Below are 27,500 nucleotides of genomic sequence, written 5' to 3'. Positions count from 1 at the left end.
ACCAGAATGAATACGAAAATGCTTCCTGGTACCGAAGGGATTAATAGTGAAGATGATAGTCCCTCTTCTATTTCACCTTAATTTCTATTTCATCTTAATTATTTCTCTTCTTTAATCTTAATTTCTTCTCTTCTCCTTCTTTAATCAACATGGTGTATATAAAATAGAAAAAAAAAACTGTCTTTATATATTGTTCCTTTATGTGTGTGTGTGTGTGTGTGTGCGTGTGCGTGTGTGTGGGTTTTTTTTTATTATTTTATTTCTTTTAGCAATATGATTTTCCGAACACATCCTGTCATGCCTCCGCCACCCGCCCCCTAGTCTCCAATCCCCCAATTCACACATCCCCCAAACGTTCCTTTAAGATAAATAAACGAATTGAATAAAAATTAATAGACACGCATAATTTTCAAAACATTGCTCATTCATATATGCATTTACACGTGCATAAATTTTCTTTTTCATTTTCTTTAACATCTCCCCTTCTTCCTTTCATCTTCGTCTGGTTTCTTGCTTGCCAACATTACCATAAATTTCGTTGGCTTTACTTCGCTGTTTTTTTTTTTTTTTTTTTTTTTTTCTTCTTTTTTTTAAGTTGATTGGCCCTCTTGAGTTTTAATCCTTCGTTCGCCGCGGAATAATGAATAAAGGCATCTGTTGTGTGTGTGTGTGTGTGTGTGTGTGTGTGTGTGTGTGTGTGTGTGTCAGTCAGCGGGGACGGGAGTTTAATTGAGTTGCTCTGGGTTTCTCTCATAGAAATATTTATATATGCATTTCATTTTGCATCTTGTTATTAGAATTCGCAATAATGCATCTCGTTCATGTATCTTTCACCATTTGACCAGGTAACACACTCTCTCTCTCTCTCTCTCTCTCTCTCTCTCTCTCTCTCTCTCTCTCTCTCTCTCTCTCTCTCTCTCTCTCAAAATGGCGTCGGCATTATGTCCGTGTAAAGATAAATTTGTCTGTTGTGTGAATGCGTTAATGTGTTTTGAGGAGCAGCGGCGCAAGGGCCTTTTGTCGGGCCGCGGCGGACGGACTCTGAGATCAATATTCCTCTACGTGCGAGCTCCGGGACTGGGGGAGTTTTTTTTCAACCGCTCCCATTATCGAGGCCGCTTTTAATTAGTTTCTAGTTTAATGTAGCTTTAGAGGTAGTTTTGCGCCGAATACTGTCGTTGCGTATGTTTGTGGTTACGTTCTCCTCCTTTTTTTTGGTTTGTTTGTTAGTGTGTTGTGCTGTGCTGTGCTGTGTTGGGTGTCGGTCTGCGTGAAGCAAGCATCGCGCGCCACGGTGAACTGTGCCAGCGGTCTGAAAGGGAAATATGGCCCTCATTAATTTTACCTATTCATGCCTGAAAGTAGGTCACACGCCTTCATACAAGGCCAGAATAAGTTTTGTGTATCGTATTTTCATATTTACGATAATGACTGTGTTGTAGGAAACTTTTTTTTGGGGGGGCAGGAGTGAGGGATGTGGGATGGAGGGGCAGGTACGAGTACAAGGCCTGGAAACGAAGGGCTTGACTCAGTACCAGCTGGTATTGTGCGTGTGTCTGTGTGAAACGTCATCTTGCTTCTCATAAACATTCCTTTGCTCTGTGTGTGTGTGTGTGTGTGTGTGTGTGTGTGTGTGTGTGTGTAGAGCTTACGTTTGCTGTATTATTTTTTTCTCACGTATTTGTGCTTAATTATGTTGCTTATAACAATATCTGACATGTTCTGACTATGTGACATTCATCGTGGTCAGTGAAGAGTGTATCTTGTGATGAGCAGTTATTGTGCCGCCTCAGCAACCAGTTGTGTGTCTTGTTGACGAGTCTTGCCTAGTCGGCGCCACGGGGCCCGGGACTCTCTTATGACTCAGGGTTCCCGCCAGGGCAGAGTGTGGCGCGCTGTGGTGACGTCAGGTGCCGGGGTGAACTGCACTCACACACAGCACTACGCAGACTCGCTGTGAAATTAAGTGTCTAAAATTCTTACCTGCGTCGGGATTAGTCATTCCGGGAAATGGTGAGGCTACTCTTGACGAGCTAGCTGAGGCTCAGGAGGGATGGGAGGTTTGGCAACATTAGGTGCTGCTCGTCCCTACAGAACACACACACACACACACACACACACACACACACACAGTGCCATTTCAGCAGCGCCCTCCTATAACATAATGTCAACACGTTCTGTGGCTCCGTGCCTGCCGGGCCAGCCCAGGGCTCACCATCTAACTCCTGCAGCCGCCGCACGCCCTGCCTGCCTCACGCTCATGCTCTCCAACATTATTTTGGCCGCGCACCACAGCGGGGAAACCCAGGCTCGCTCTCCTGTGTTTGTTCCCGGTCTTACTTTGACTTCCTGGTATCGTTCAATGCTGCTGTTATTATTCTTTGTATAAACCCTTTTTGTTTGTCCCTTAAAATTTAAGGTGTGTGTGTGTGTGTGTGTGTGTGTGTGTGTGTGTGTGTGTGTGTGTGTGTGTGTGTGTGTGTGTGTGTCAGGCTTTACGAGCACACCGCACAGCCATCCTTCTTTGCACAGAGCAGTCAATGTAACTGTTGGTATTTTGCTGTTTCCTCGTGGCGCGCACCTGCTTTGACCTTTCCTCTCGCCTTCCCACGCCGGCACCTTTTTTTTTTCCCCAATGTTATTTGTAAAGCCACCAGCTGCGCTCTTGTTACTTTTAAAAGCGTGCTGAATAATGTATGCGTGAAGGCTCGCTTTGAAACAGTTTTGTGGTGATTGGTGTCTGCTTTTGTCTGAGGGCAGCGTGAGGTGAGGTCTCTGTCTTGTGGGTGGTGGCGTAACTGGCAAGAGGTGCGGACGAAATAATGGCAAAATGTCCTATAGTCTATAATTTTATTGTTGTTATTGGAGGCAGGTTTCGTTGTGCTGCTTTTTGTGTTTTTTTTGGCAGTCGCTCAGATTACCAGTGCGTCATTCATTTACCCGTGAGTGAAGGGCGGCATGTGATTACCGATAATGCAATTTCACGGTCAGCTTAATTTGCCCATCAGCAGGTAGTGGCGCGAGGCTGCAGGGTAACCGCTATCCCACATCAATGCGATAATACATTATATTAATATACATTAGTTTTTTTGTTAAAGGGGCTTATTAGGGAAGAAACGTGAAGACAGATACGGTCTCAACTCGTCAATCAGTAATAAACCCCTTCAGTATCCATTCTGTTTACTATTTGGTGATTTTATACAGCTTTAGAAACTTATCTGGGGATTAGAATAGTGAAGACTGTGGCCATTAATCCTCTGACCTCCATAGACCCTTCTAATGTCAATAGAATAGTTTAATCATACCCAAAACTCAAGGTAAAAATGCATCCTAGTATTGAAGGGGCTAATGTGACGGCCACACCAGCCACCATCCGTCAGCATGATGTACTCGCTCACTGACTCGCGCTTGAGGGAATATAACTCCGTCCGGACTAGACAACATGGACTGAGGCGTGCGGCTGAGAGCGCTTCCAAATACTAGTAAGAAATGCAAGGATCCTTCACCTGTCGTCTGATTGTGAAGGATGAGAGTTTAGACGTTTATTGCCACCTAAACATGCCACACTTTCTTGAGGACTTGCAAATTGTATTCTATGACTGCAGTGAAGTATTTCCTCTGCTTCAGGTGAACAGCTCACTCTGGTATTACCGCAGTGTTTGCCTTGTGGCAGTTTTGTGTTCGCTGGACTCTCATTACTGCTCAAGGCTTCTTAATTATATTTCTTGTCTGTCCTGTTCCCTCGGGTGAACCTTCCTTTGTTGTACTGGTCTTTGTGTTGAGACAGTGCTGTGCTGGGTGTGGACAAGGTCACTGCAAACTCTGTCACTGGCTTGGATCATCCTTAGCTCTGAAATCATTAGGTTTTATCATTTCCTTCTCACTTGCTACATGATGGAAACTTTTATAGATTTATATTTACAATATTATTTGATATTTATAACAGGCATTGTGCAATATTCAATGATTCTAGAAGTTATACTCCCTTATCTTGCTCCAGTTTTTCCCATCTATTTGTTAATGAACTGTCATCTTGTAGTGTATTGTAAGTGCCAGAATGTTTTATACACTTGAAAGCCTTTACCTATAAACTCTTGCCTTGCACTGTGTGTCTGAGCTGTCATTAGTCAAAAAAGAATACAAAAAGCTTTTGTGACATTTCATACATTATTCTTTTTAGTAATGGCTTATTTTTTGCCTTTTGTGAATTTTAAATATATCATTGAACACATTGATACGTCATGTTCGTTTTAGCATTGTAATGCTTTTTACAATTTGGATACAAAACTGAATCAAATGCTTGACATTTTGGCACCACATAAAACAAAGAGCCAGAGTAATGAAGGAAGTAATTGAAGAAACTTGCTGCTGTACATTTCTATTGAATAAATGACCTCTCAGAAGAAAATAGATAAACAAGTTCATATTTACTGGACGTGCAAAAACTGAACTAGTAGAATGAATGTTCATCAAAATTGTGTTAGTGGACAGACAGACATACAGACAAGCATGTGTATGTTAGTGTATTGTGGTTGCTGCTCAACTTGACAACACATTTCTCTTTCTTACAGAGGATCAAAGACTTGAATGAAGACTTCTGTGGAATGGATGTGAACACTCCACTTGGGGGAGAGCAACCAGTGGAGGGCCTGGCCATCCTCACCTTCCCCACAAGACTCACAGCTGTGGCTGCCACCTCCACAGAGGTCTACACTGTTGTCTTCCTTGGCACGGCCCATGGACATCTCAAGAAGGTAGGGCAGCAGTTATGCCTTGATGCAAATACTAGCTAAGAGACAACTCACTATGGTGGCACAGGATGAGTCTTTGAGAGAAAATGTCCTGGCTTCTTGATATTGTGGCAGGGGTTTTGATGTCCTACTTCACTTTTGTTTTGTTGTGATTATTTTTGTTATTTTTCCAAGTGAGATGTGCTACATGATTATTTCTAAGTTTGTGTTTTATAAATTTTCTTGCCATAACTTCAGATTTTATAAATAAAAAAAAACTTCCTTTTTTTACCTTATTAGTGAGATGCTTCATTGTCACAACATTCTAGTTTTCTTGCGTTTCTCTCTGTGCTGAGCTATGTTGTTTAGTCACTGCTCTTAATGAGACTTGTTGTTGTGCAGGTGGTAATTGAGAACCAGAACAATGCCTTGGAGTATGATGACATCGTGGTGGACCGAGGCTCTGCTGTGAGGCAGGACATGTTCTTTGACAAGGGTGGTGACCATCTCTACGTCATGACCAGCAACAAGGTATGAGGCCTCAGATGAGACCAGATGTATCATGTATTGTGACCAATTAGTTGTGAACACTGTATGAGTTAGTTATACTTGCATCAGATTTTCTTGATGATGGTGTTTGGTGCATTCCTACAAGCAGGGTCTTGAAGTAGACTAGTTTTCATGAAGGTTTACTAATCATCCCCTCTTCTTGGCAGGTCTCAAAGGTGAAGGCCCAAGAGTGCAGCATCTATGAGGGGTGCAACCAGTGCTTAGGGGCTCGTGACCCGTACTGTGGGTGGTGCTCACTGGAGAACAAGTGCTCCCTGCGTAGGGATTGTCGCGATGCCACTCAGGATCCTCAGCACTGGGTCAGCTACAAGACAGGCCGCTGCACCACCATCACTCAGGTCATGCCAGACAAGCTGCAGCGCACAACGGCCAGAACGGTATGTGGTGCACGAGGTGGTGGTGGTGATGGTTGCATAATGTTGAAGTGTATGGATGGTTCTTGAATATAGAAAGAACTTAAAGGATATCTTGAAAATTTGTAGATGCAGGATGAGAGGTGTGAATGGTTATCAGATTCTTGTATAAAGATCATTTGAAGGGTAAGTGTGATTTTTCTTTCATTTTAAGAAACTGTGTAATGGTAGTTCAAGAATAAAGAAAGTATGTACATAAAGTGTATGATAGTTTCTCAGCTAAATGAAAATTTATATGTATAATTAATGTGTACAGACTTGGAATTCAATTTTATGGTATGCTTATTTTCATTTCATATTCCTACGGCAGCTTTCTCTCAACATTGACAACCTGCCATCCGTGGAAGGCTCACTACAGTGTGTGTTTAGTGCCATGAATAAAGACCTGACCACTGATGCCTCACGGACGGCCCAGGGAGTCTCTTGCACCACCCCAAGGAATGACATGCTGCCGGACATCCCTCAGAACCAACGTGAGTGTGTGTGTGTGTGTGTGTGTGTGTGTGTGTTATCTTTGTTGACTGAACATGACAATAAGAAAATTATGACTGATCTTCTTAATCACTGCAGTACCTTGAAGAAACTGCATCTACATTTGACAAGAAGTAAGAATTTTTAGACTTCTCATCAAGAAGTAGCATTGAGTAGTATGTGCTAATATTATAGTAATTGTGTTGTCTGTCTGTCCCTTCATAACCCATTCTATTGCTACCCAACAGATCACTTCACAGCCAAGCTATCAGTGCGCAAGTCAGAAGGTCCTGAGTTTGTATCAACCAACTTCACCTTCTTTGACTGCAACACATATAGCTCGTGCACGGAGTGTGTGTCCTCACCTTTTCCCTGTGACTGGTGTGTGGACGGCCATCGCTGCACTCATGACTCAGCTGAGAACTGTCGCAACGATGTCTTGGTTAATGGCATCAATGTAAGTCCATGATGAGCAGTAATGGCTGAATCAGAGAGGTTTATGTAGCTTGTATCTTTTGTGCCATACACTAAATGCTCTGACTTTATAGATTTCCTTGCTTGCATCTAGATTGTTAATTTTTTAACTACCAAGATGTAGTATTTGTATGTATTCATTGAACTATAATCAAGATTGTATTTTCAATATTTTACTTTTGTACAGCGTGTGGGTCCCAGCATCAGGAGTGGACCTGCCTTCTGTCCCCGAATCAACTTTGTTGAGAGTCAAGAGATCTTGGTTTCCTCAGGCACAGACAAGTCCATCAAAGTCAAGGTGGACAACATTGCGGTAAGTCTCTCCAAATATTGCAAGTTAAGACTGGAGAAATATGATGCACCGCTAAAAAAACACATCACTTTCACTACTGGCTTACAATATCCCTGTCATGTGAATATTACTTCGATATTAGTAAAGACTGTACAGATAATTTAAAACTTGTGATGAGCAACATGTAAATATTATAAAATGAAACTATGTTGTTGAACTGTAATATTTTTCATACATTATTTCTATGAGGTTGTTAGCCTTTGTTGGATATCATCATATCTTTGTTTGAAAGAATATCTTGAAAAGTAAAGGCAGTATGCTGATAGAACACTAATGGTTGTGAACAACATATTTGAAACATGTTAAAAGTATAATGGGAATAGTAAACACATTGTTAGATGGTAATAACCGAACTTGAAGCATTACTACCACACCCATGACTGTTAACCTCAATAGCCAGCCTATACTCCAGCATTCACAAAGCCTGTTGAGTGTCACATCTTACACTAATGTAAAAATTCCTCTCCACCACACCATCAACTTTGTACATACAACCAGGCTGCCTTCAATCAACATCAGCCCTAATTATTTATGTTCCCTTTTCCCTGGACAGCAATTCATCACCCAGACACGATTTGTGTGTCAATTCAACATCGAGGGTCGGGTCACCAGCGTCAGTGCCAACTTGCTAAGTGACACCATCTACTGTGACCGCATGGAGTTTGCCTACACCACTGCTGCCCCCTCCACCAATGCCACCTTTGCTGTTATCTGGGGTGGCTCCAAGCCTCTCGACAACCCCGAGAACATTCATGGTGAGTCTGCTGTATATAACATTCCATTACATTAGATTGATATTGGAACACATTAGTCAGCATGTTGATTGCAATACTTCTCTCCACTACATACATTTTTTCATCTTGCAGTGTTGGTGTACCAGTGTCATCTGATGGCTGACAACTGTGGCATGTGTCTGAGCCTGCCAGAGAGGTACCGCTGTGGGTGGTGTCAGTCCACCAGCCGTTGTGAAGTGCAGGACAAGTGTGATGGAGGCTCCTGGTTGGACCGTAAGCGTACCTGCCCCATCATAAATGTGACAGACTTCTATCCCAAGAGTGGACCGTGGGATGGCGGCACCAATGTCACCATTGAGGGTGAGTAGCAACTATTTTGGTTTGTATCTCTTTGTTTAGAGTCTTATGGGAATTGTATTATGAAAGCAGCACACAAAAGAAAAAGTGTCAAAACATTTAGGGAGAGTAGATGTGCATTACAGTATCATTCATTCCTTTTCTGTAGGCATCAACTTGGGGAAGAAGATTGAGGACATCTATGAAGGCATCACCGTGGCGGGCATCACCTGTCAGCCGTACCGCGAGTCTTACGTTAAGACCAAGAGGGTAACGTGCATGGTGGACTCCCCAGGTGTCAATGACTTCAAGGAGGGACCGATTTTGGTGAAGGTGAAGGGCGTTGATCGTATCGACATGGCAGATGGTTCCTATAAGATGGTAACATGGCAGATTTATTTTGTTTTTGTTTGATTTTACACTTACCTAACAGTTTTTTTTTTTTTCTGTTGCTTTCATATTAATATTTAGTTTATGTAGTTGATATTTGATTTCATAAGATTTATTTGTATGCCTCTTTTTGGAGTGTGGATTGAAATAATTTGTGAGTTTTGTGTTGGTTATTTGTTATTAATGTTTGTTTTTCTTGGTTTTTATATTTCTTTTCTTTTTCTTTCTTTTTCATATATTATTTTTCAGTTTACTTTTCATATGCTGCCAAGTAACCATCCCTTATCACATCCTTATGTAAACTCACCACTCTCTCTCTCTCTCTCTCTCTCTCTCTCTCTCTCTCTCTCTCTCTCTCTCTCTCTCTCTCTCTCTCTCTCTCTCTCTCTCTCTCTCTCTCTCTCTCTCTCTCTCTCTCATCTAACTGTCCATGCTACCACATACTCACATTTCTAAATTGTACTCATTACCATCTAGAGGCTTTCATTTCCCATTCATGGCTTTCTTTACAATTACTTCCTTCCTGACAAATTGTTCTCCATCCACACTTACCTCAGACTTGTTTCCTTTCTTCACCTCTTGAGATGTAACATGTACATACAGACTAAATGAGACCTCCATTCACTAGGTTGAAAAGGAATATCGTGGTGAGAGTATTGAGAAGTACAAGTTTGTGAACCCTGAGATCACAGACATCACACCCTCCTCTGGACCGAGATCAGGAGGCACACTGCTCCACATCATTGGTCATCACATGAATGCTGGGAGTCGTATTGAGGCCTTCATCAGTGACCGTCGCTGCAAGATTCAGAGGTGTGTGGCATGTCAGACAAAACCAGAGAGGGAATCCATTTACACTGTGAATTTTCTAGAAGTTCTTTTGAGTTTACCAATTACATAGGTATAAGGAAAGCAAGACTGATGTTTGTTCAAGCTAAAGGGAGAGGAAGCAAACTTTTCAAACTTCACAGTTGATGCAATAAGCAGGAACAGAAAAGAGCAAAGCATAGGAAAGCAAGAAGTCTTTGACTGAAACCTAATGTACAATAATATGTATTAGACAGACTCATATTTTGAGAAGTGGAAGGGAAATGAAGAAAATCAGTAAATAGTGCAGGATGAACGTGAAAGTGCAGTGGATGTGCCCTATTTCTCAAAGTGTGGGAAAATCTTTTGTGTTTGTGTGTGTTAATCTCCTATCTTTCACCACAGTGCTAATGCTACAGTGGCCACTTGTATCACCTCGGATGCATCCACACTGACTGAGGGAAAGATTGCCATGAACTTTGACAACGGCCGCCGCCAACTGGAAGGGAAGCTCTTCACTTATGTAGAAGACCCCAAAATACACACTGTGAAGAGCGGAAGGGCAGGTCATCAGGCTGGAATGGTGAGTAGCATCTGCCAACTTAAGTCAGTGACACCACCACAGTCAAAGTTGATGGTGGTATATTGTCTGTCAGAAATGTAATGGCTGAAATGGTTTAGTTTTATGGCATTAAACACTTTCTTGTCTTTAGCATTCTTCAGTTTATACATCTAAGATTTTCCATTTACCAAACTTATTTTTAACGTTCACACTCTGTTTCTCAGCGCAACGGTCCTCGTGGCATACCGTCGGGCGGCATCGTCATCACCGTGGACGGTACCAACTTCAATGTGATCAAGGATCCGAAGATGTATGTTGTGTACAAAGGGAAGGAGTTCTCCAGTGTAAGTAAATACTACTTCAATCAATTAGTAATAGTTTAAAGATGTATCTGTTACTGCCAATAAATGTCAGATGGGAAAATGTCCACACAGGAAATATTTGTACTTTGGCTGATCAAATGGCTATAGACATATCAATCAGTTCATTTGTTAACCTTGTATTGAAATGTAATGAAATGTAGTGACTGTTCTTTATTAGTCCTTATGACATGTAAAATAAACTTACTTTTTATTGATTTCACTTAAATCAGCATAAAAAAACTACTTCAAAGTTTGATAAATTTTAAAAAGGATTACTTTTTATCTAACATGTTTATGCATATCGGATAGATGTTACGTGGAAGGTAAATAACAAAAGCCTTTACTTCCTGCATGCAGCCTTGTGAAGTGAAAAACTCAACTCGGATGGAGTGTCGGTCGCCTGCCATCTCGGTCTCTGCTAGCGAACGTATCGACCATGAAAATGGAATGCAGCTGGACTACGGCTTCCTCATGGACCATGTGAAGACTGTGCGCAACCTGAACAAATCCCCAGACTTCCCTGACTTCAGGGTGTTCCCTGACCCACTGTATCATTCATTTGAGGACGCCAACAGTGTGAGTTTTCCTGTCTCTTGAAGTTGCCATGATTCTCTGCTCATTAGTGTGTCTGCCTCTAATGACTGTGGTTTACTAACACAGCTGTATTTGTATGGAAATATTAAGGCTCAAAATAGCTGATGTGAAAGTGATTTTAAATCTATTACTAACAACAATACTCTCCTGCAGCATTACTTAACTCCTCTTTGCATTCACCTTCAGCTTTCCTGTAGTGAATGCTACATGAAAAGCAAGCAAGCAGCAAAGGCAAATTCCACACATTCACTTATATTTATCGTATGGTGTGTGTTGTGTGTGTGTGTGTGTGTGTATTTATGTATGTGTGCAACCTGTCAGAACTATTGATTAGGTACAATATACCCATCTATTATTATCTTTTTGCTCCAGTAGTAGAGCACTCTAATAAGCAAGATGGAATGTTTGGAGAAGGGGAGGTGGAGGCTCAAAAGGATCACTTCTGGAGGAATCAGAGAGAAAGAGAGAGAGAGAGAGAGAGAGAGAGAGAGATTTAGTGTAGATGAATGAGGGTATATGGTGATATTATTATTATTATTATTTTTTTATTTTTACAAATGATCATACATAGAATTTGCTCTTGAACCACAGTACAGTAGATGCAATTCAGTGTTTTATTTCTTACAATACATTGTATTTATTATTTTAGCTCAAATCTTTATTCTGATAGAGTAAGTTTGTGCTCCCATTGCCACCTTACTTTATGGAGCACCAGATCTCCTGTTTGTTCCTTGTACTGAATGATCATCAGTGACTGTAATCAGAAAAGTTTGATTTTGAAAAATCATCACAGCAAGATGCTAAAGAAAAAGAAAAAAAAAGAAGAAAAAAGAATTATGGTGTCTTCAAAATTATTAGTACCTTGAGAAGTTCTGGAACATGTATACTGCTTTGAGATAGATAAGATTAGAGGAGGACAGCCCTCCAGGTTTTTTCAAGAATAAATGATGGAGAAAAAAACATCAGAATCCCAGTGTGTGGGTTTTACAGAACAAGAGCAGTGAGGCAGCTTTTGACATCCATGCAAAAATAGATGAAGCTGGACTACATGAAGAGGATCCAGAGGAGTTGATAGGTAAGTTTGGTTTCTTTTGTTTTATATATTTATTCATTTATTATTTATTTATCCCTGTTCATTTATTAGTAAGAGGAATCATTAAAAGAATTTGATCTGACTGATTTCTAAAATCAAACTAGATATACAATTGTGTTTATTTACCTAGTTGTATTGTACTGGGTTTGAGCAGGGCTCATAGTGTCCTGTCTCCATGTCTTCATTTATCCAATTTTTCCTTAAAGTTATGCACATTATGTGCTGTGTGTGTGTGTGTGTGTGTGTGTGTGTGGGTGTGTGTGTGGGTGTGGGTGTAGGTGTTGGGCTCAAGTACTGAAATTCAGTGTGATACAGTGTTTACAAACTGTAAATCTCAATATGTGACAATATATTTTTGTTTGGTCACGTAAATATTAAATTTTCAAATACTTATGATTTTGTAATGGATAGATGTTTTCAGTACCTATATTTGGTGAATTTTAATTATACAAAAGCTTAATATTATTCAACTATGCCATTTGTTTGGACTTGATAACCATGCATCTCCACTATTTGTTTATAATCATGAAGCTTCTGAAGCATGATTGCATCCAAGTTACCATCAGTCATATGGCTGTACAATGCATGCAGTTATCTGTATTCATATACATACAATGATTGCATGTACACTACATCAACCAGAAGCACGAAGAGCTAAAACTGAAAAATTGTCATTATTATTCTGTTGTGTGTACTTTAAAAGTCATAAGGAATTTTTTTTATGCATTTAATGCTTTAAAAGAAATAGTTAGATTTGGTGTTAACTCTAGTTATTGACCTACAAGGCTGCCAGCCAATGAATTGCATGTAGTTCATTTTTTTTTTTCCTGGAATTCATAAGCAATCACAGCTAATTATGAAATGCTTAAAACACACAACAGAGTATCAGAGGTACTTTAAATCATCTCTTTGTTCAGTAAAAAGAGCATAGATCATTACATAAACTATAACAGTATTTTTTTAGTACAGATTAAGTATATGTACTTGAACCCAAACAGGATGTGTTGGACTTCTGTGAATTATAGCTCCCAGGAATAGTAAGACACTTTTTATAGACCAAGCCTTACATCTGGTGCACTGGTGTAATTGTTTTCATTTTTGCAGAATGAGATGATAGTTTTTGCTCACACTGAAGAGGAGGAAGTACATCCTGCACATTCTGGAGGGCTTAAAGTACATTCTGTGCATACTGAAATGGCAGAAATGCCACCTACAAACCTAACTTCTGCAATTGAGGCAACAGATATACTTTTAAGAGTTGTGGACCAAAAGATATCCAAGTACAGGAAATATCAACGAATGCTATTGTTACTGAAGAGTGAGCTCTTACAGGAGGAAAGAGAGCCAGGCACTGATGTCACTCATTCTATGGTGGACATATGAGTAGCATCCACCAGCCTTTTCAAACATAGTAGATTGCTTTTAATGTGCTTGATTTAATTTTACATTTGTGAAAAGTGAAAATTATGTACTTGTTTGTAAGATTTAGTATGTAAGTATTCTTGTTTTCCCAACACACACCAGCTTAAGAAAAGAATTAAAACAAAATCATAGATAGAAGATGTCCAATTACACTCAACCCATATTGTGTCACAGAAAAACATCATTTAGAAGGAGTACAGTTTATGGAATTAATTGTTATTTGTTCATCCTCCCAAAATTCACTCTACAGTATTTCCTTCATCACAGTATAGCATCACCAAATACATTGATACTTGTCACTGCTGTTGTGAATCTAAGAAACACCCATTGACATGCCTTCAATACTTGTCACTGCTGTTGTGAATCTAAGAAACACCCATTGGCATGCCTTCATAATCTGTTTTTTCTACCTCAAACATCACATTTCTACCTTATACTTCATTTAATTGCCCAGTGATGAAGGTTTTCCTAGCTGTAGTCTTCCACTTCAAAGTAGTTTCCTCTATAGTGAATGTTTGGCCTTGGGTGTTCTGATCTGACTTGATGGTGTCATGAATTAAGGACATGCCTTGGTAATGGCACAGTCACTACTTGCTGCTTCACTGGAAATCAGAATATTCTTCATCACTCTCCCTAACTATAAATTTTACATCCAGCTCCTGGGAGTATTGAATGAGGTCAGCTCTTTTACTCCCTTCTTCCGAGCCTCTGTATGATAGTCGAGTTTTAGTTTCCTTTACATCTGTTTTCATTCTCACATTATTTCAAGCTTGTCATTTCACACATCTTGCCAGCAGTTGTCAGGTCTTGCTGATAGTTGACTGGTGATGTATTCTTCTGTCAGTTTGGGTCAACTCTATCTACTTCAAGTATATCTTTTCATAAATTAATATCATTGATCCATTGATACTGTTGTGAATTACTATCAGTCTTTCTACACGTCACCCTCTTCCTCCCAGTACTGGAGATTGGTGGAGCCAATGACTAGAGGAACTCAGCCTTTTGATTCCACCAAACTACAATGTGGGTTTCCATTTTCTACTGAAGTGATATTGGTATGAACCAGTAAAAAATAAATTTTAAAAGTAAACATATACCCCTAAAGTATTGAAAACAATTATCTTTTGATGAGAAGCTGGTGTGTGAATGAAGCACATGCACATTATCATTATGGATGCAATATAGATGGGATATATATACATTATATACATAACATAGATTTTATTGAAGGTATAATGTGGAAAAAACTCAATGTGGAAGTGTGTAATCTACAAGGGTTGAGTGTATTTGCTTTTATAACTTGAAAATGTATTCATAGTAGTAAGTGGAAAATTATGTAACTGACTATATTATTCTTTTCCTAAAACTTTGTTAGATTTGATACATACCTACTTTTGCATTTACTGTTTGCCTATGATTATCATAATTAGCATCTTTTCTTAATTTAGTGAGTAGGTAATTACATTTTATCTGTTCATAGATTTATAATAAAGTTTACTTATCTTTGGAGTTTGATTTTGAATTTCAAGGTGCTTTTTATGAAACCAAATTTGTATTATGAAATTTTTTTTTTTCCATCATGTGTTTCTTTGACATGAAATTCTGATTTATAACTGACTTGAATGTTGTTTCTCATGTTACAGTTACCTTCTTCTTCATTGTTCACTTCTTGCTTTTCTCCCACAGGTGAAGCAGTACAAGTCAGATTACCTGACCATCAATGGGATAAACTTGGATCGAGCTTCACAGGAAATAGATGTGGAGGTGTTGATTGGTGCAGAGTCCTGCAATGTGACCTCCCTCTCCAGGTCACAGCTCACATGTCGCCCACCAAGAGAACAGCCAGAGCCACTGGATGGTGACGATTTGCCCCAAGTAGTGGTGAGTGTGTCTTCATGCACAAGGTGTCTTACCTGCTTGAATGTATGTTTGTTTGTTTTTTTGTGGATTTATAAGCCTCTTGTTATAGATTTTAATAGTGATACTTGTTACAGGTGAAAGTTGGCAATAATCTCATGTATGAAATTGGATTCCTGGAGTATGCATCTAACACCAACGTGGGAACACTGTCCAAGCAGCTGATCATTGGCCTGTCTGTGGGAGCAGTGTTGCTCATCTTGATTCTAGTGGTGTGCCTCATTGTGTACCGCCAGAAAAGCAACCAAAACTCACGTGTCCTTAAGAGCATGCAGGAACAGATGGATGTGTTGGAGCTTCGTGTGGCTGCTGAGTGTAAAGAAGGTAGGACTGTTTAGATGCTACCAATCGCCAATATTTATACTATTTACTTGAAAGACACTGATTTATTTCATAGTTATGTATGTTTGTGTATAGTAATTTGAATTTAGAATTTGTTGACACACTTATGCAATAAAGTTACTGTCAATAAGTTGCTCTTAGTATGAGAAATTTCAAAATATGACAGGCACACTTGTTTATTTCACATGTTGAAAGTCTTGTAGGCAGTGTTCATGACATGACATATTTACACTTCTTTTTTCTCTTCTCCAGCATTTGCTGAGTTGCAGACAGAGATGACTGACCTCACCAGTGACCTGATTGGTGGTGGCATTCCCTTCCTTGATTATCGCACGTATGCCATGAAGATCCTATTTCCAAACCTAGAAGAGACCACCGTACTACAGATGGATCGTCCTGACTTGGCCCGCAAAGAGAAAGGTCTCAAACTATTTGGCCAGCTCATCATGAACAAAACCTTCTTACTACTTTTCATACGCACTCTTGAGTCCAACCGTTACTTCTCTATGAGGGACAGGTGAGTGGAGGGAGTGAGCATGGAGGAGGATATGAGCTGGAAATGAGAGACATGTTTAAGGTTAAAGTCAGTGCACAAGTTTGAAGCTCATTTATTTCTCTGTGTATTTATTAGGAAATTTATTTGTGACACACCACATACAGATTAGATGTAAGGCAGAGTTCAGTAGATATCAACTGTCTACTTTGAACTTCAACACTTCAAATTGATGTGGAAGATCTGAAACCCATAGCTAAACAAGAAAATAACAGCAAAGTCTTTAACTGTTCAACTGTTAGTTGTTTATAGCATTTAAGTTTTTGTGAGGAAGTTTTGTTCTCTTATGTTGCTTTGTATAGAAGTAATTTTAATAAAAGATTAAGATAAAGATGTACCATCTCTAACACGTCTTCCTCCTTTTCCAGAGTGAATGTAGCTGCACTCATCATGGTGGCATTGCAGGGCAAGATGGAATATTGTTCTGACATTCTCAAAACTTTGCTGGCAGAGCTCATAGAGAAATGTATTGAGGGCAAGATCCATCCCAAGCTCCTCTTCAGGAGGTAAGTACATTAATAATTCAAACTGATATACATGTACTAACAGCTTATAAATCTATATATATGAGCTTGATCCCTTGTTGCACTAATCACTAAAAGAGAGAAAGTGCATTACAGTATATTGCAAAGGTTCAGTAACAGTTACCAGCAGGTATGGCAAGGAAGATAACAACAGTGCTACAGGATGTCTGTATGGCAAGATGACAAATGAAGGATTGTGCCAGTCTCCACCATTCTTGTGAACAGATGGTCAATGGTGTTTGTCTAGTTTATTTTACCTAGACATTTTACTTGCAACTCTTGCTGGAATTCCATTCTATTCTTATCATCTCACTTCTTCCTCCATACTTTGATCTTCTGTAGAATGTAATTTAGATTTCAAAGCTTATTGAGTTTTTATATAAACTTCATTATACACATTTTTTGTTTCTGGAATCTAGTCTCTTTAATGTATTTAAATGGATATTTTGTATTTCCACACTGACTCCTGTCAAACCTTCAGGACTGAGAGTGTGGCAGAGAAGATGTTGTCGTCCTGGTTCACATTCCTGCTGTACAAGTTCCTGAAGGAATGTGCTGGGGAGCCCCTTTACATGCTGTTCCGGGCCATCAAGCAGCAGGTTGACAAGGGCCCCGTGGATGCTGTCACCTCAGAGGCACGTTATTCCCTGTCTGAGGAGAAGCTCATCAGACAGAGCATTGACTTCAAGGAGATGGTGAGTCAGAGGATACAGTGGTCAGGTAGATGCTGATAGCAGTATAAAACATTTTAGTAAAATTATTTCACTTTGAAGCTTCAGTAGTTGTAAGACTTCTTTTTGTAATCTTAAGAATGTATAAAATTGTATATTTTTTTATATTCTAAAGACTTTTTAATCCTAGCTATGATAACAGTAAGTTTGATTTATGTTATGAATGGTAATTATCCCTCAAGATTTCATGACAAGAGCTATAGGAAAGCATCCTGGTTGTAATAAGGTTATATCTGACCTGTATTATATCACAATAATGCAAATTCTTTCCCAAGAATGACACTGATAGTACTTCCCTGTACTTCCACACACAGCAAACTCATCCTTTAGATCATTTGTTTCTAACCATCTCTGTCCCATTCCTTTGTAAGTCCTTGATTTTATCTTATTTGTTAATGTTTTTTTTTTTTTTTTTCAGACTGTGTATGTGTCCATGTGCAACTTCTATGCGGGTGGAGTGGATGGACCCATGGAGGGAGGAGAGACACCTGTCAAGGTACTGGACTGTGACACAGTGTCCCAGGTGAAGGAGAAGTCCTTGGACGCCATCTATCGCTCTTTCCCGTACTCCCAGCGACCACGCCGGGAGGACCTTGACCTAGAGTGGCGTACAGGAACTTCAGGTGAGCAAACGAGGCCAGAAGGACCTTTTTTGTAAGAGATGCTAATATTTAGAATTGTACCAAGTTTCCATTAATTTATCCATCTTTTCCACTAACATTTGTCATCCTTTGGAGACTCTTCTTAGAAATCTCAGAAGAACCTTTATCTTTTCTTTACATGACCAGAACTTACCTACTGATACTGTCTACTCACTCTATATATCCATTTTGCAGGTGGCTTCTCTCTGTTTCACTAAGGTATTGGTAATGATCATTGATATCTGTTAAAGTCCAATGTATCTCGAAGGATCTCACTTTCATCCTCTCCACAATTTACTTCTTGATATGTTGCCATGCCCAAATTCTTGAACATATTTATCTTTTCTCAGCATAATCTAGTCTTAACAGCCCATATGCTAACTTAATGTAACAAATGTCCAGTATTCCTTCACCCCCATCCCCCCACCCCCACTCTCTCTCTCTCTCTCTCTCTCTCTCTCTCTCTCTCTCTCTCTCTCTCTCTCTCTCTCATTACTTTATTCCTTCATAATTTTTGTATTTCCATTTTTTCATGATTTCTCTTCCTCTCTCATACCTATTGACATCATCATTCTTATTGGTAGTGTGACCAGCAGCTTACCTGACTTCCTCTACCTGACAGGCCGCCTCATCCTGTATGATGATGACTCCACAACACGACCTGATGGAGGCTGGAAGAAGCTCAATACACTGGCTCACTATAATGTGCCAGACATGGCCCAGCTAACTCTCATACCCAGGCAGTCCTCAATATACAATTACATGTCAATCCTCTCCGACAAGTCTGATAAATCCCACAAATATGAGACGCTCAACATGAACAAGTATGCGTCTGGCAGCCCACCACTATCTCGCGCTACCTCACCCCTTAACCATGACAATGAGGCCGGGGTCAAGGTAGGAGCAAAGGTCCGTCTTGCCGCCCCAATTTTTTGTCCAGCCGCCAAGCACTTGTGTATGGCTGGCTGGCTCTATTTGTTGTGTTTGTCTTTGTTGTATTTATCTCTCACACATTTGCACACACACACACACACACACACACACACACACACACACACACACACACACACACACACACACACACACACACACACACACACACACACACACACACACACACACACACACACACCCGGTAGCTCAGTGGTTAGAGCGCTGGCTTCACAAGCTAGAGGACCGGAGTTCAATTCCCCGGCCGGGTGGAGATATTTGGGTGTGTCTCCTTTCACGTGTAGTCCCTGTTCACCTAGCAGTGAGTAGGTACGGGATGTAAATCGAGGAGTTGTGACCTTGTTGTCCCGGTGTGTGGTGTGTGCCTGGTCTCAGGCCTATCCGAAGATCGGAAATAATGAGCTCTGAGCTCATTCCGTAGGGTAACGTCTGGCTGTCTCGTCAGAGACTGCAGCAGATCAAACAGTGAAACATACACACACACACACACACACACCGTGTAGTGTAGTAGTTAGCACGCTCGACTCACAACTGAGATGGTCCGGGTTCGAGTCCCGGGAAGCAGCGAGGCAAGTGTGTAGCTCCTGTTCACCTAGTAGTAAATAGGTACAGAACGTAAATCAAGGGATTGTGGCCTCACTTTCCTGGTGTATGGAGTGTGTTGTGGTCTCAGTCTTACCCAAAGATCGGTCTATGAGCTCTGAGCGGACTCTGTAATGGGGAAGGCTGGCTGGGGGACCAGGAGACGACCGTGGTGAATCACACACACACACACACACACACACACACACTTCTTTTTAGTTTGTATGTTTTGGATTGTGAAATATTTATTGTAGTTCTTCTGCATGCATGATGATATAATTTGGCTCACATACTGTCATGACCAATATCAGACAATGGCATTATTTTTTTGCAGTTAGATTGTTGTTATGGAATAGAACAGTAAAATGCTTGTGCTGTATCATTTATGTTTGCTATGGTTGATACTTTTAAGCCTATTTTTCTACCTATAAATACAAATCACTTTTTTTTTCTTTCTCTCTCCCTCTCAGCTTGTTGCTACTACTATTTTTCATACATATGTCACCTCCATATATAATGCAGTTTCCCAAATCTCAAGTTAATTGGATTTTTCAGTGAGTGGCCAATAATTAATTACAATACCACTCCCTTACATGGTGTAGTACTAGTATGTACCTACAATATCCCTCTCATAGATTCCCTAATACTCATACATGTAATGCCACCCCCTATATGGCACAGCCTCTACCATACCACTCCCCAAATGATGCAATGTTTACAATTGTATTCCCCTTCATTGTTTACTGTCTACAATACCAAACCAAGCCTTTAAATACCTCAGTACTTGTAATACCACTTCCCTAGTGCACAAGGTATATAAATATGCAGCTTATTTATGTCTTGTGCACCACTTTTGTTATTTTGTATTTGAAAAGCTGAACATACATGTGCTTGCTTGCAGAGTGTTCAGCATATGGGGAGAGAATTTGTTATTTGTGCCCCATTTGTTTTGTCAATCAAGACACACTTGTTCACCACACACACACACACACACACACACACACACACACACACACACACACACACACACACACACACACACACACACACACACACACACACACACACACACACACACACACACTCTTCTTGACACTCGTATCCTAAAACTTCAACATTAATTTTCCTTTCTCATTATCTCTTGCTCTCATTATTCCTTCCAATTCTTTCTCCTTAGAATTTTTTGTTGTGCTCACCATTCCTTATTGCTCATTCACTTTTCAGGTGTGGCATCTAGTGAGGCAACAAGAGTCAGAGCAGCGGGAGGGGGAACGCACCAACAAGATGGTGTCAGAAATCTACCTCACCCGCCTCCTATCCACTAAACTAACACTACAAAAGTTTGTCGATGACCTGTTTGAGACTATCTTTAGCACGGCTCATCGTGGCTCAGCGTTGCCATTGGCCATTAAATACATGTTTGACTTCCTTGATGACCAAGCTCTCCAGCATGGCATTACTGACCCAGAGGTAAGATATTCTGATTTTTGTAATAATGTAATTGTGTGTGTGTTTGTGTATGTTGGGGCCTTCTCTAAGCTATTGCTCTTTGTGATAGATAGATATACTTATTATGGCTATGTTTAATGTCTTTATTGAAAATGTGCTTAGAAAGACCAAAAATGTAAGCATTGACTTTAGTGCAATTTGTTAAATCCTTTTCTGCTCCTTATTTCAGGTGGTACACACATGGAAAAGCAACAGCTTACCTCTACGCTTCTGGGTGAATCTCATCAAGAATCCAAACTTTGTATTCGATATCCACAAGTCAAATATTGTAGATGCTTGCCTTTCTGTGGTGGCCCAAACCTTCATGGATTCCTGCTCCACCTCAGACCACAGATTAGGTAAGTGTATTGAAAGTAAAGATGAAAGGGAAAAGAGAGAGATTTGAAAGTTATTTAACTGAGTGACGGGTTCAAATGAAAAAAAAAAGTCAAATAATGTCTAGGAAATAGTTTGCTCATTAAAGGCTGGGCTGAGTGAGCTGCATGACGTTGGTTTTATTGGTTTACATTGAATTTGCAATAATATCATTTTCATAATATTTTATAATTATTAAAGGACAATGATAACTACAACATTCAAACTTTCCATAAAAAGAATTAACAAAGTAAATATATTACTAATTGCACTGCTGATATTGCTGTCAAGTCAGGCATCACCTTGGCCATACTCACTACATACATTCTATTTTGTGATTTTATTATTGATTTACTGATAATACAAGTTGACCAGAGATATATTCGTAGAGAGTAATGCTCACCAACATGGCTGTACTTATGCCCAGCTCTACTCACTTGAATGTAACATCACTTTTCTTACAGCTTGAGTGCTGTTATCGTTATTGTTTTTTTAGTATTTACAAAGTATATTAAAATGCTTTTATTCAGAAATAATGTAAAATAGTAAATACATTAAAAAGTAAACAAGTTGTGAGTATGTTAGCAGCCAATTAGAATTCAAGATGCAAACTTGTTAAGGCTTACACAGCTCCCTTGGTTTGGCTTGCAGGGAGAAGACTAGAAAATTACTATTGGTGTGCAATATTCATGTGTAGAAAGTAACATGAATCACATAACCACAAATAACTAACATTTCCTTGTTTTTGCAGGCAAGGACTCCCCAAGCTCCAAGCTCCTTTATGCCAAGGACATCCCCATCTACAAGGAATGGGTGGAACGTTACTACTCGGACATCAAAATCATGCAGCCCATCTCAGATCAAGACATGAATGCTATGTTAGCAGAGGAGTCCAGGGTGAGTGACAGTTCTAAGCTCAAGGATAGCTGACCTTTTAATGGTGAAGGTATTGCTTGGGAAGAAAGATATGATGGGTGAATATGGTAAAATAGATAGAATGCTAAGAGCTCTTTATGTTGCAGATGCACACCACCGAGTTCAACAGTCTGGCAGCCCTTGCTGAGTTGTATAACTATGCCTTCAAGTACAGTGATCAGCTCATCCTGACACTGGAGGAGGATGAATTCTCCACAAAAAGCCGCCTGGCCTATCGACTGGAGCAGGTCCACAGCATCATGACCACTGACCACGACTGACAGGACGCCCCCCCCGCCCCTGGCCCCGGCCCTGACCAGGCTCAAACCCAGCAGTCCCAACAGCAAAGGGGTCCCTCCTCTGGTACTGCAGCCCCTGGCTCCTATTCACCTCCTGGCCCATATGGGGGCTCTCCACCACATCATGTGTACCCTGGAGGTGGCAATTATGGTGTGTCACCTCCCCAGTCTGCTGTGTATGAGGGGCAGCTGGAGACCGTGTTTACTTATCGTGGCCAAGAAGGTGGCCCAGGGGGTCCGGGGGGCCCAGGTGGTGTAGATGGCAGTGTGTATGGCCTGTATGGAGTGCCCCAGCATGCCAGACTCTCCCCAGGAGCCTATGGTTCAGCCCAGTTTCCTGGCCGGGGTGCTCCTCAAGTGTATGAGTTTGAATATGAGGAGCCCAGGTTCACCTGAGGCTCCGCCCCATCAGGAGGAAGGTTTGTCTCTGCTCAAAAAGGGTGTGTGGGCGGTGTGTCGGGGCCAGCAGAAGAGGCCCACCCCACACCCCGTCCTGCCCTGGGGCCGGCATAAAGTAGAGCCCCACAATGAACCTATTAGTGGTGCGCTGCAGTGAGCATAGTGGTGCCAGGAGTGTGTCAAGTGGTGCCCTGGACAGTGTGTTGAGTGGTAACCTGTGCAAGCATCTGTTGGTGCCCCGGAAGAAGCTTAGTATTGCTCCGAAATGAGCATGCAGTGGTGCCCTGGAGGAAGCACTGGTGTTGTGCTCCACAGGAAGCTTAGTGGTGCCCTGGAGTGAGCAACGAATATGTGTCGCAGGAACAAGTTAGGGATGAGTGGAACAGAAGCAGCAAGACAATTTTTTTCTTCTCTCACACAAATTATGCACAACAGTACACCCCTCCCAACCCCTCCCTGCCACCTCAGTGCACCAAGACAAGAGTCTCATGGCAGTATAGGATCAGGAAGCAAACTTTAAATGGCATTTTTTTCTATACTTTTGTATTTAACTCATTAGACATTGAGAAGAATTAATTATTGAACTTGGTGCTTATATCCCCTTCTTCCTTATGTTTGTGTGTATGTATGTGTGATTGTTGTGTGTGAGTATGCATTTGTGCGTGAGCTTGCATGCATGCATCCGTGCATGTTCATAAGTGCATACTTATATGTGCTTACTGACATGAATACATGCATGCTTGTCTGCATGTGTGGTCACCACTAGATCTGCCCCAGAATGAGAACCAAGTCTCTATGTTAGTCAAGAAGTCAATTGTGTACGTATGTCAGATCTAATGTAAAGATTCATTGCTTTAAATCATCACAATGTAATTAGCTGCTATTCTGGGTTAATTTTTAGGTATTATCCATTTTGTCTTCCACCAAGGACTGACTGTAGTAGCCATAGGGGCAACAAAACAGATGCCTGGCATGGTCCAGGCAGCAGAGTGAAGGAGTGAGAGAGCATGAATGTCAATGGGGAGTTCAGCGTGCCACATTTTATTACCCCATCAGTGAGTCAATATTTTGCACTTGTAAATTTTGAATTTCCATATGTGATATTTTTAATTAATCCATTATCAAGATTGCTTCTGTGTGAGTTCTCCCTCACCTGTCTCCCTCCCCCACCTTCCCAATAACCACAACACTGACCACCACTCCCACCAACACCACCACCACAACAACAACAACAACAACAACAATAATGTCACCATCACCGCCGCCACCACAGGAGTCGGGCTTCACGCCAATTCTCAGACGTCATGGAAACACCTGTTCTCCTACAGTGGAACAGCCAGACGATCTTCAAGCCACCTCATCCTCCTGAGGGAACCAAGCCGCCACAATAAGCTCTCATCACACCAGGTGGAGGAGGCTACCCTCTATCTGGCCCCCTAGAAAGTGGCTGGAGGACCTCACCGCCGGGAGTGAAGTGTGCGTCATCCTCACCTATTCAGACACCAAACTCAGTAGCAGCAGCAGCAGCAGCAGGAGAAGGAGGAGGAGGAAGCCAGACTGTAGCATTTACTTGGACACTGTTGAAGCTGTTTTCACTGTACCCTGTAAACCCCACCTCCCATCATCCCTGCCTCACATCCCCCATCAGAGCCTCCCAGGCCCCCCCCTCCTCATCCCACTGCCCCTACAGCATTTATTCAAGAGCGGGACTGACTATAGCAAACCATTTACTGCGCTCGAAATAATATTAATAATGTTATTAATAATAATAATAATAATAATAATAGGCTTCTGTCTGTCCGAGGTAACACTTCTCCTGTCCTGACCGCATCATCATCGCCATCATCACTTTGAGCTGCTCTGTTGCGCTAAAAACCATAAAAAAATAATAAATAATAAATAATAATAATAATAATAAAAACTTTTCAGATGTTTCAAGTTTCATGTGATATTTCTGTGTACGAAATGTGTGTGCGCGTGCGTGTGTGCGCCAACTGTTACTGCCATGTGTGTGCGTGTGTGCGCGCGTAAGAAAACAAAGAAGGAGCAGCAGGAGGGAGCAATGTGCGTGTATTGTCTTGGTGTTCAATGGACCTCTTCTAAGCTTCTTTTTTGACGTTGGGTTGCCTGCATGGAGAAGAGAAACGTAATCAATTCCCCTGCCCGCCCCGCCCGCCCCCAAGAGGTTTGGTTCTCACACGTGCGTTGCCGTGACCCTCGGGATGCACTGCAGGAGCCTCAGTCCCGTGGCGGCTCGGAGGCCACGGCTGGACGGAGAAGTTTTTGTGTCCTTTTTTCAGATGTCGTCTCGGTGTCGGGTGTGTAGGGAGGAGGTGTGTGTGTGCCAATTCCAGGGCCAAGCTGATGCCTTTAGCCCCTTTTTTTCTGTAATTTTGTTTTTTATATTACATGTAATTTTGCAGGTCTTTTGTTAACCTGTTGGCATCATCCTACTTGGTGCAGATTGTCAAGGCAAGAAACTTTGTGATGGTAGTTTAGCCCCAAGTTTTTGATGACTTTTTAACAATAAATTTTGAAGTTGTCTGCCACATTTTTTTTTTTTTTTTTTTTTTTTTTTATCATTATTATTGTTCATATAACTATTATTTTCATGCAAGAGGAGAAAATTTTCATGCACAACATTTTGACACAAAGTACTTATGGCACAGTTTTTTGTATAGATGAAGTAGCGCACATGACTGCAGCAACATAGCAGATCTACTGCATGCACTGCATTTTTAACTCAAGTATATAAACATTGTTACATGATCCTCATAAGGCACAAATCACATAGTATTGCCAAACCTCAATCCCAGACTTGGCAAAAGCTTTCTGTTGGGTGGGATGCATACTCATTGATGAGCCAGTGGTGGGAGTGAGTGTGTGTGTGTGCTTCAAATCACCATCACATCACTAACATAGGAAATTTTATTTCTGATGTAGTCAGAATGCATTATGTAAATGGAACATCTGGTAAATAACATTCAAGCAGTATTGAGTTACCTACTATAAGCAAAGGAAATGCTGTCATCATGGACAAATACTGTGATGATTGTCAAGTCATATTATCAAGTTTAGTACAAACTGTTAAGTGTTGTTCCCACTGTCATGACTATTTTAAATGAGCATTCTCTTTTATCATTTTTCTGCTGATTTTATCAGTATTGATGGCAGATGTAACCTTTTGATGGATCAAAGACAAAAATGTAACTACATATGTATTGTAATAGGGGTAAAAGTGACAATCTTCCACATCAACAAAAAAGGCATCAGCTTCCCTGCCTGTAGTCTTCACGTCCAATACTTCGCCTGTGAGAGGTGAGCCCAGAAGAGACAGAGAGAGTAAGGGAGAGATAGAGATCAAGTGTGTGTGTGTGTGTGTGTTTGAGAGAGAGAGAGAGAGAGAGAGAGAGAGAGAGAGAAAGGCGCTAACATTTTGAAATTATGATTCCTTTATCATTTCAAATTTTTTTTTAAAAGCTGTGTGTGCTGCACTTGTGTATATTAATGATTTCCTGTATAGTTCCTTTGTATTATATTAGTACTTGTAAGAAAGAAGAAGAAGAAAGTCCCCATTTGATACAATCATTACTGGTATTAATTATTAAACTTAAAAATACAAGTAATACGATGTTAATATACAAATTCTATCACTGTAATAAGGAGCAACACTGTACATACGGAGGGACGATGCCGGCTGGCGGACTCTTCATTATCTCTCTGTATTACACATTCTGGGGCCGATACCAGGAAGTTGTTGTTTTTAGATTCCTGTTGTAATTTATATTTTTACAGTTATTATTAGTGCTCTTTTGCTGTTCTGGACTTGTGTGTGACGACATCTTTGTGGCTGAGTGAGACATTGACTTTGTTTTAATACTCAGAAGTTCCTGATTTTTTTTTATTGGAGGTGTGTAATAAAAGATAGTTGTAATTAATTTTTATGTGTTATAAAGAATGCAAATTTAAAGTTTTTATTCCTACGTTTATAATTCCATTATCCACTAGTAGAAATTTTACTTTAGACAAACAGACTCCACATGGATACAATTGATTTGTGTGTTGTGTCCCTTTGTATACATATACCTATATACATATACATATATATTCTGCAATATTTTCCCCACGACGAGTTGCTGGAACACTGGTGACTCACTCGGCCTCTCGTCACATCCCGCCCTGGTCTAGTCTATCGCCGCCGGCCGCCCTCTGCTCCCCTCCCCGCCTCCCACTGTACATCAGGCACCATGTTATGTGTATGTCGAGTATGTGTTTCATATAAATGGATAAATAAATTTTTTCACTGTAAAGAGCAAATGTTTTATTTGATTTTATTCATTTATTTGTGTTCACATATCTCTTTTGTTTATTTATGCAGTTTATTTGTGTTGGCAGCCTGGTGGCTCTAGTGACCGGTGTGCTCTGTCACACTAGAGAGGGCCATGGTATTGACTATTGATGCTAGGCTAGGTG

At 40.7% G+C, this 27,500-nt stretch overlaps 1 protein-coding gene across 1 annotated transcript in view; it reads left to right on the top strand.

Moving 5' to 3' along the window:
- The window catches only part of LOC123504616 (plexin A3-like), a 204,310-nt gene extending 176,971 nt beyond the window's left edge, over positions 1–27,339 (top strand). The window contains 24 exon segments of the mRNA XM_045255281.1: positions 4,572–4,754; positions 5,133–5,261; positions 5,447–5,677; positions 6,024–6,186; positions 6,433–6,641; positions 6,846–6,971; positions 7,564–7,765; positions 7,877–8,104; positions 8,250–8,461; positions 9,099–9,283; positions 9,683–9,860; positions 10,064–10,183; positions 10,559–10,777; positions 14,997–15,191; positions 15,305–15,551; positions 15,822–16,086; positions 16,491–16,628; positions 17,128–17,341; positions 17,796–18,000; positions 18,641–18,927; positions 20,776–21,021; positions 21,230–21,398; positions 22,166–22,311; positions 22,437–27,339. Of these exon segments, the coding sequence (XP_045111216.1) occupies positions 4,572–4,754; positions 5,133–5,261; positions 5,447–5,677; positions 6,024–6,186; positions 6,433–6,641; positions 6,846–6,971; positions 7,564–7,765; positions 7,877–8,104; positions 8,250–8,461; positions 9,099–9,283; positions 9,683–9,860; positions 10,064–10,183; positions 10,559–10,777; positions 14,997–15,191; positions 15,305–15,551; positions 15,822–16,086; positions 16,491–16,628; positions 17,128–17,341; positions 17,796–18,000; positions 18,641–18,927; positions 20,776–21,021; positions 21,230–21,398; positions 22,166–22,311; positions 22,437–22,610 (4,671 nt within the window). The 3' untranslated portion in view covers positions 22,611–27,339.
- Positions 27,340–27,500: the final 161 nt, after the last annotated feature.

The sequence above is a fragment of the Portunus trituberculatus genome, chromosome 16 (genome assembly GCF_017591435.1).
Source record: "Portunus trituberculatus isolate SZX2019 chromosome 16, ASM1759143v1, whole genome shotgun sequence".
NCBI classification, from domain to species: domain Eukaryota; kingdom Metazoa; phylum Arthropoda; class Malacostraca; order Decapoda; family Portunidae; genus Portunus; species Portunus trituberculatus.
Note: the sequence above shows the minus strand (reverse complement) of the source record. Positions and strands in the feature narration are given on the sequence as shown.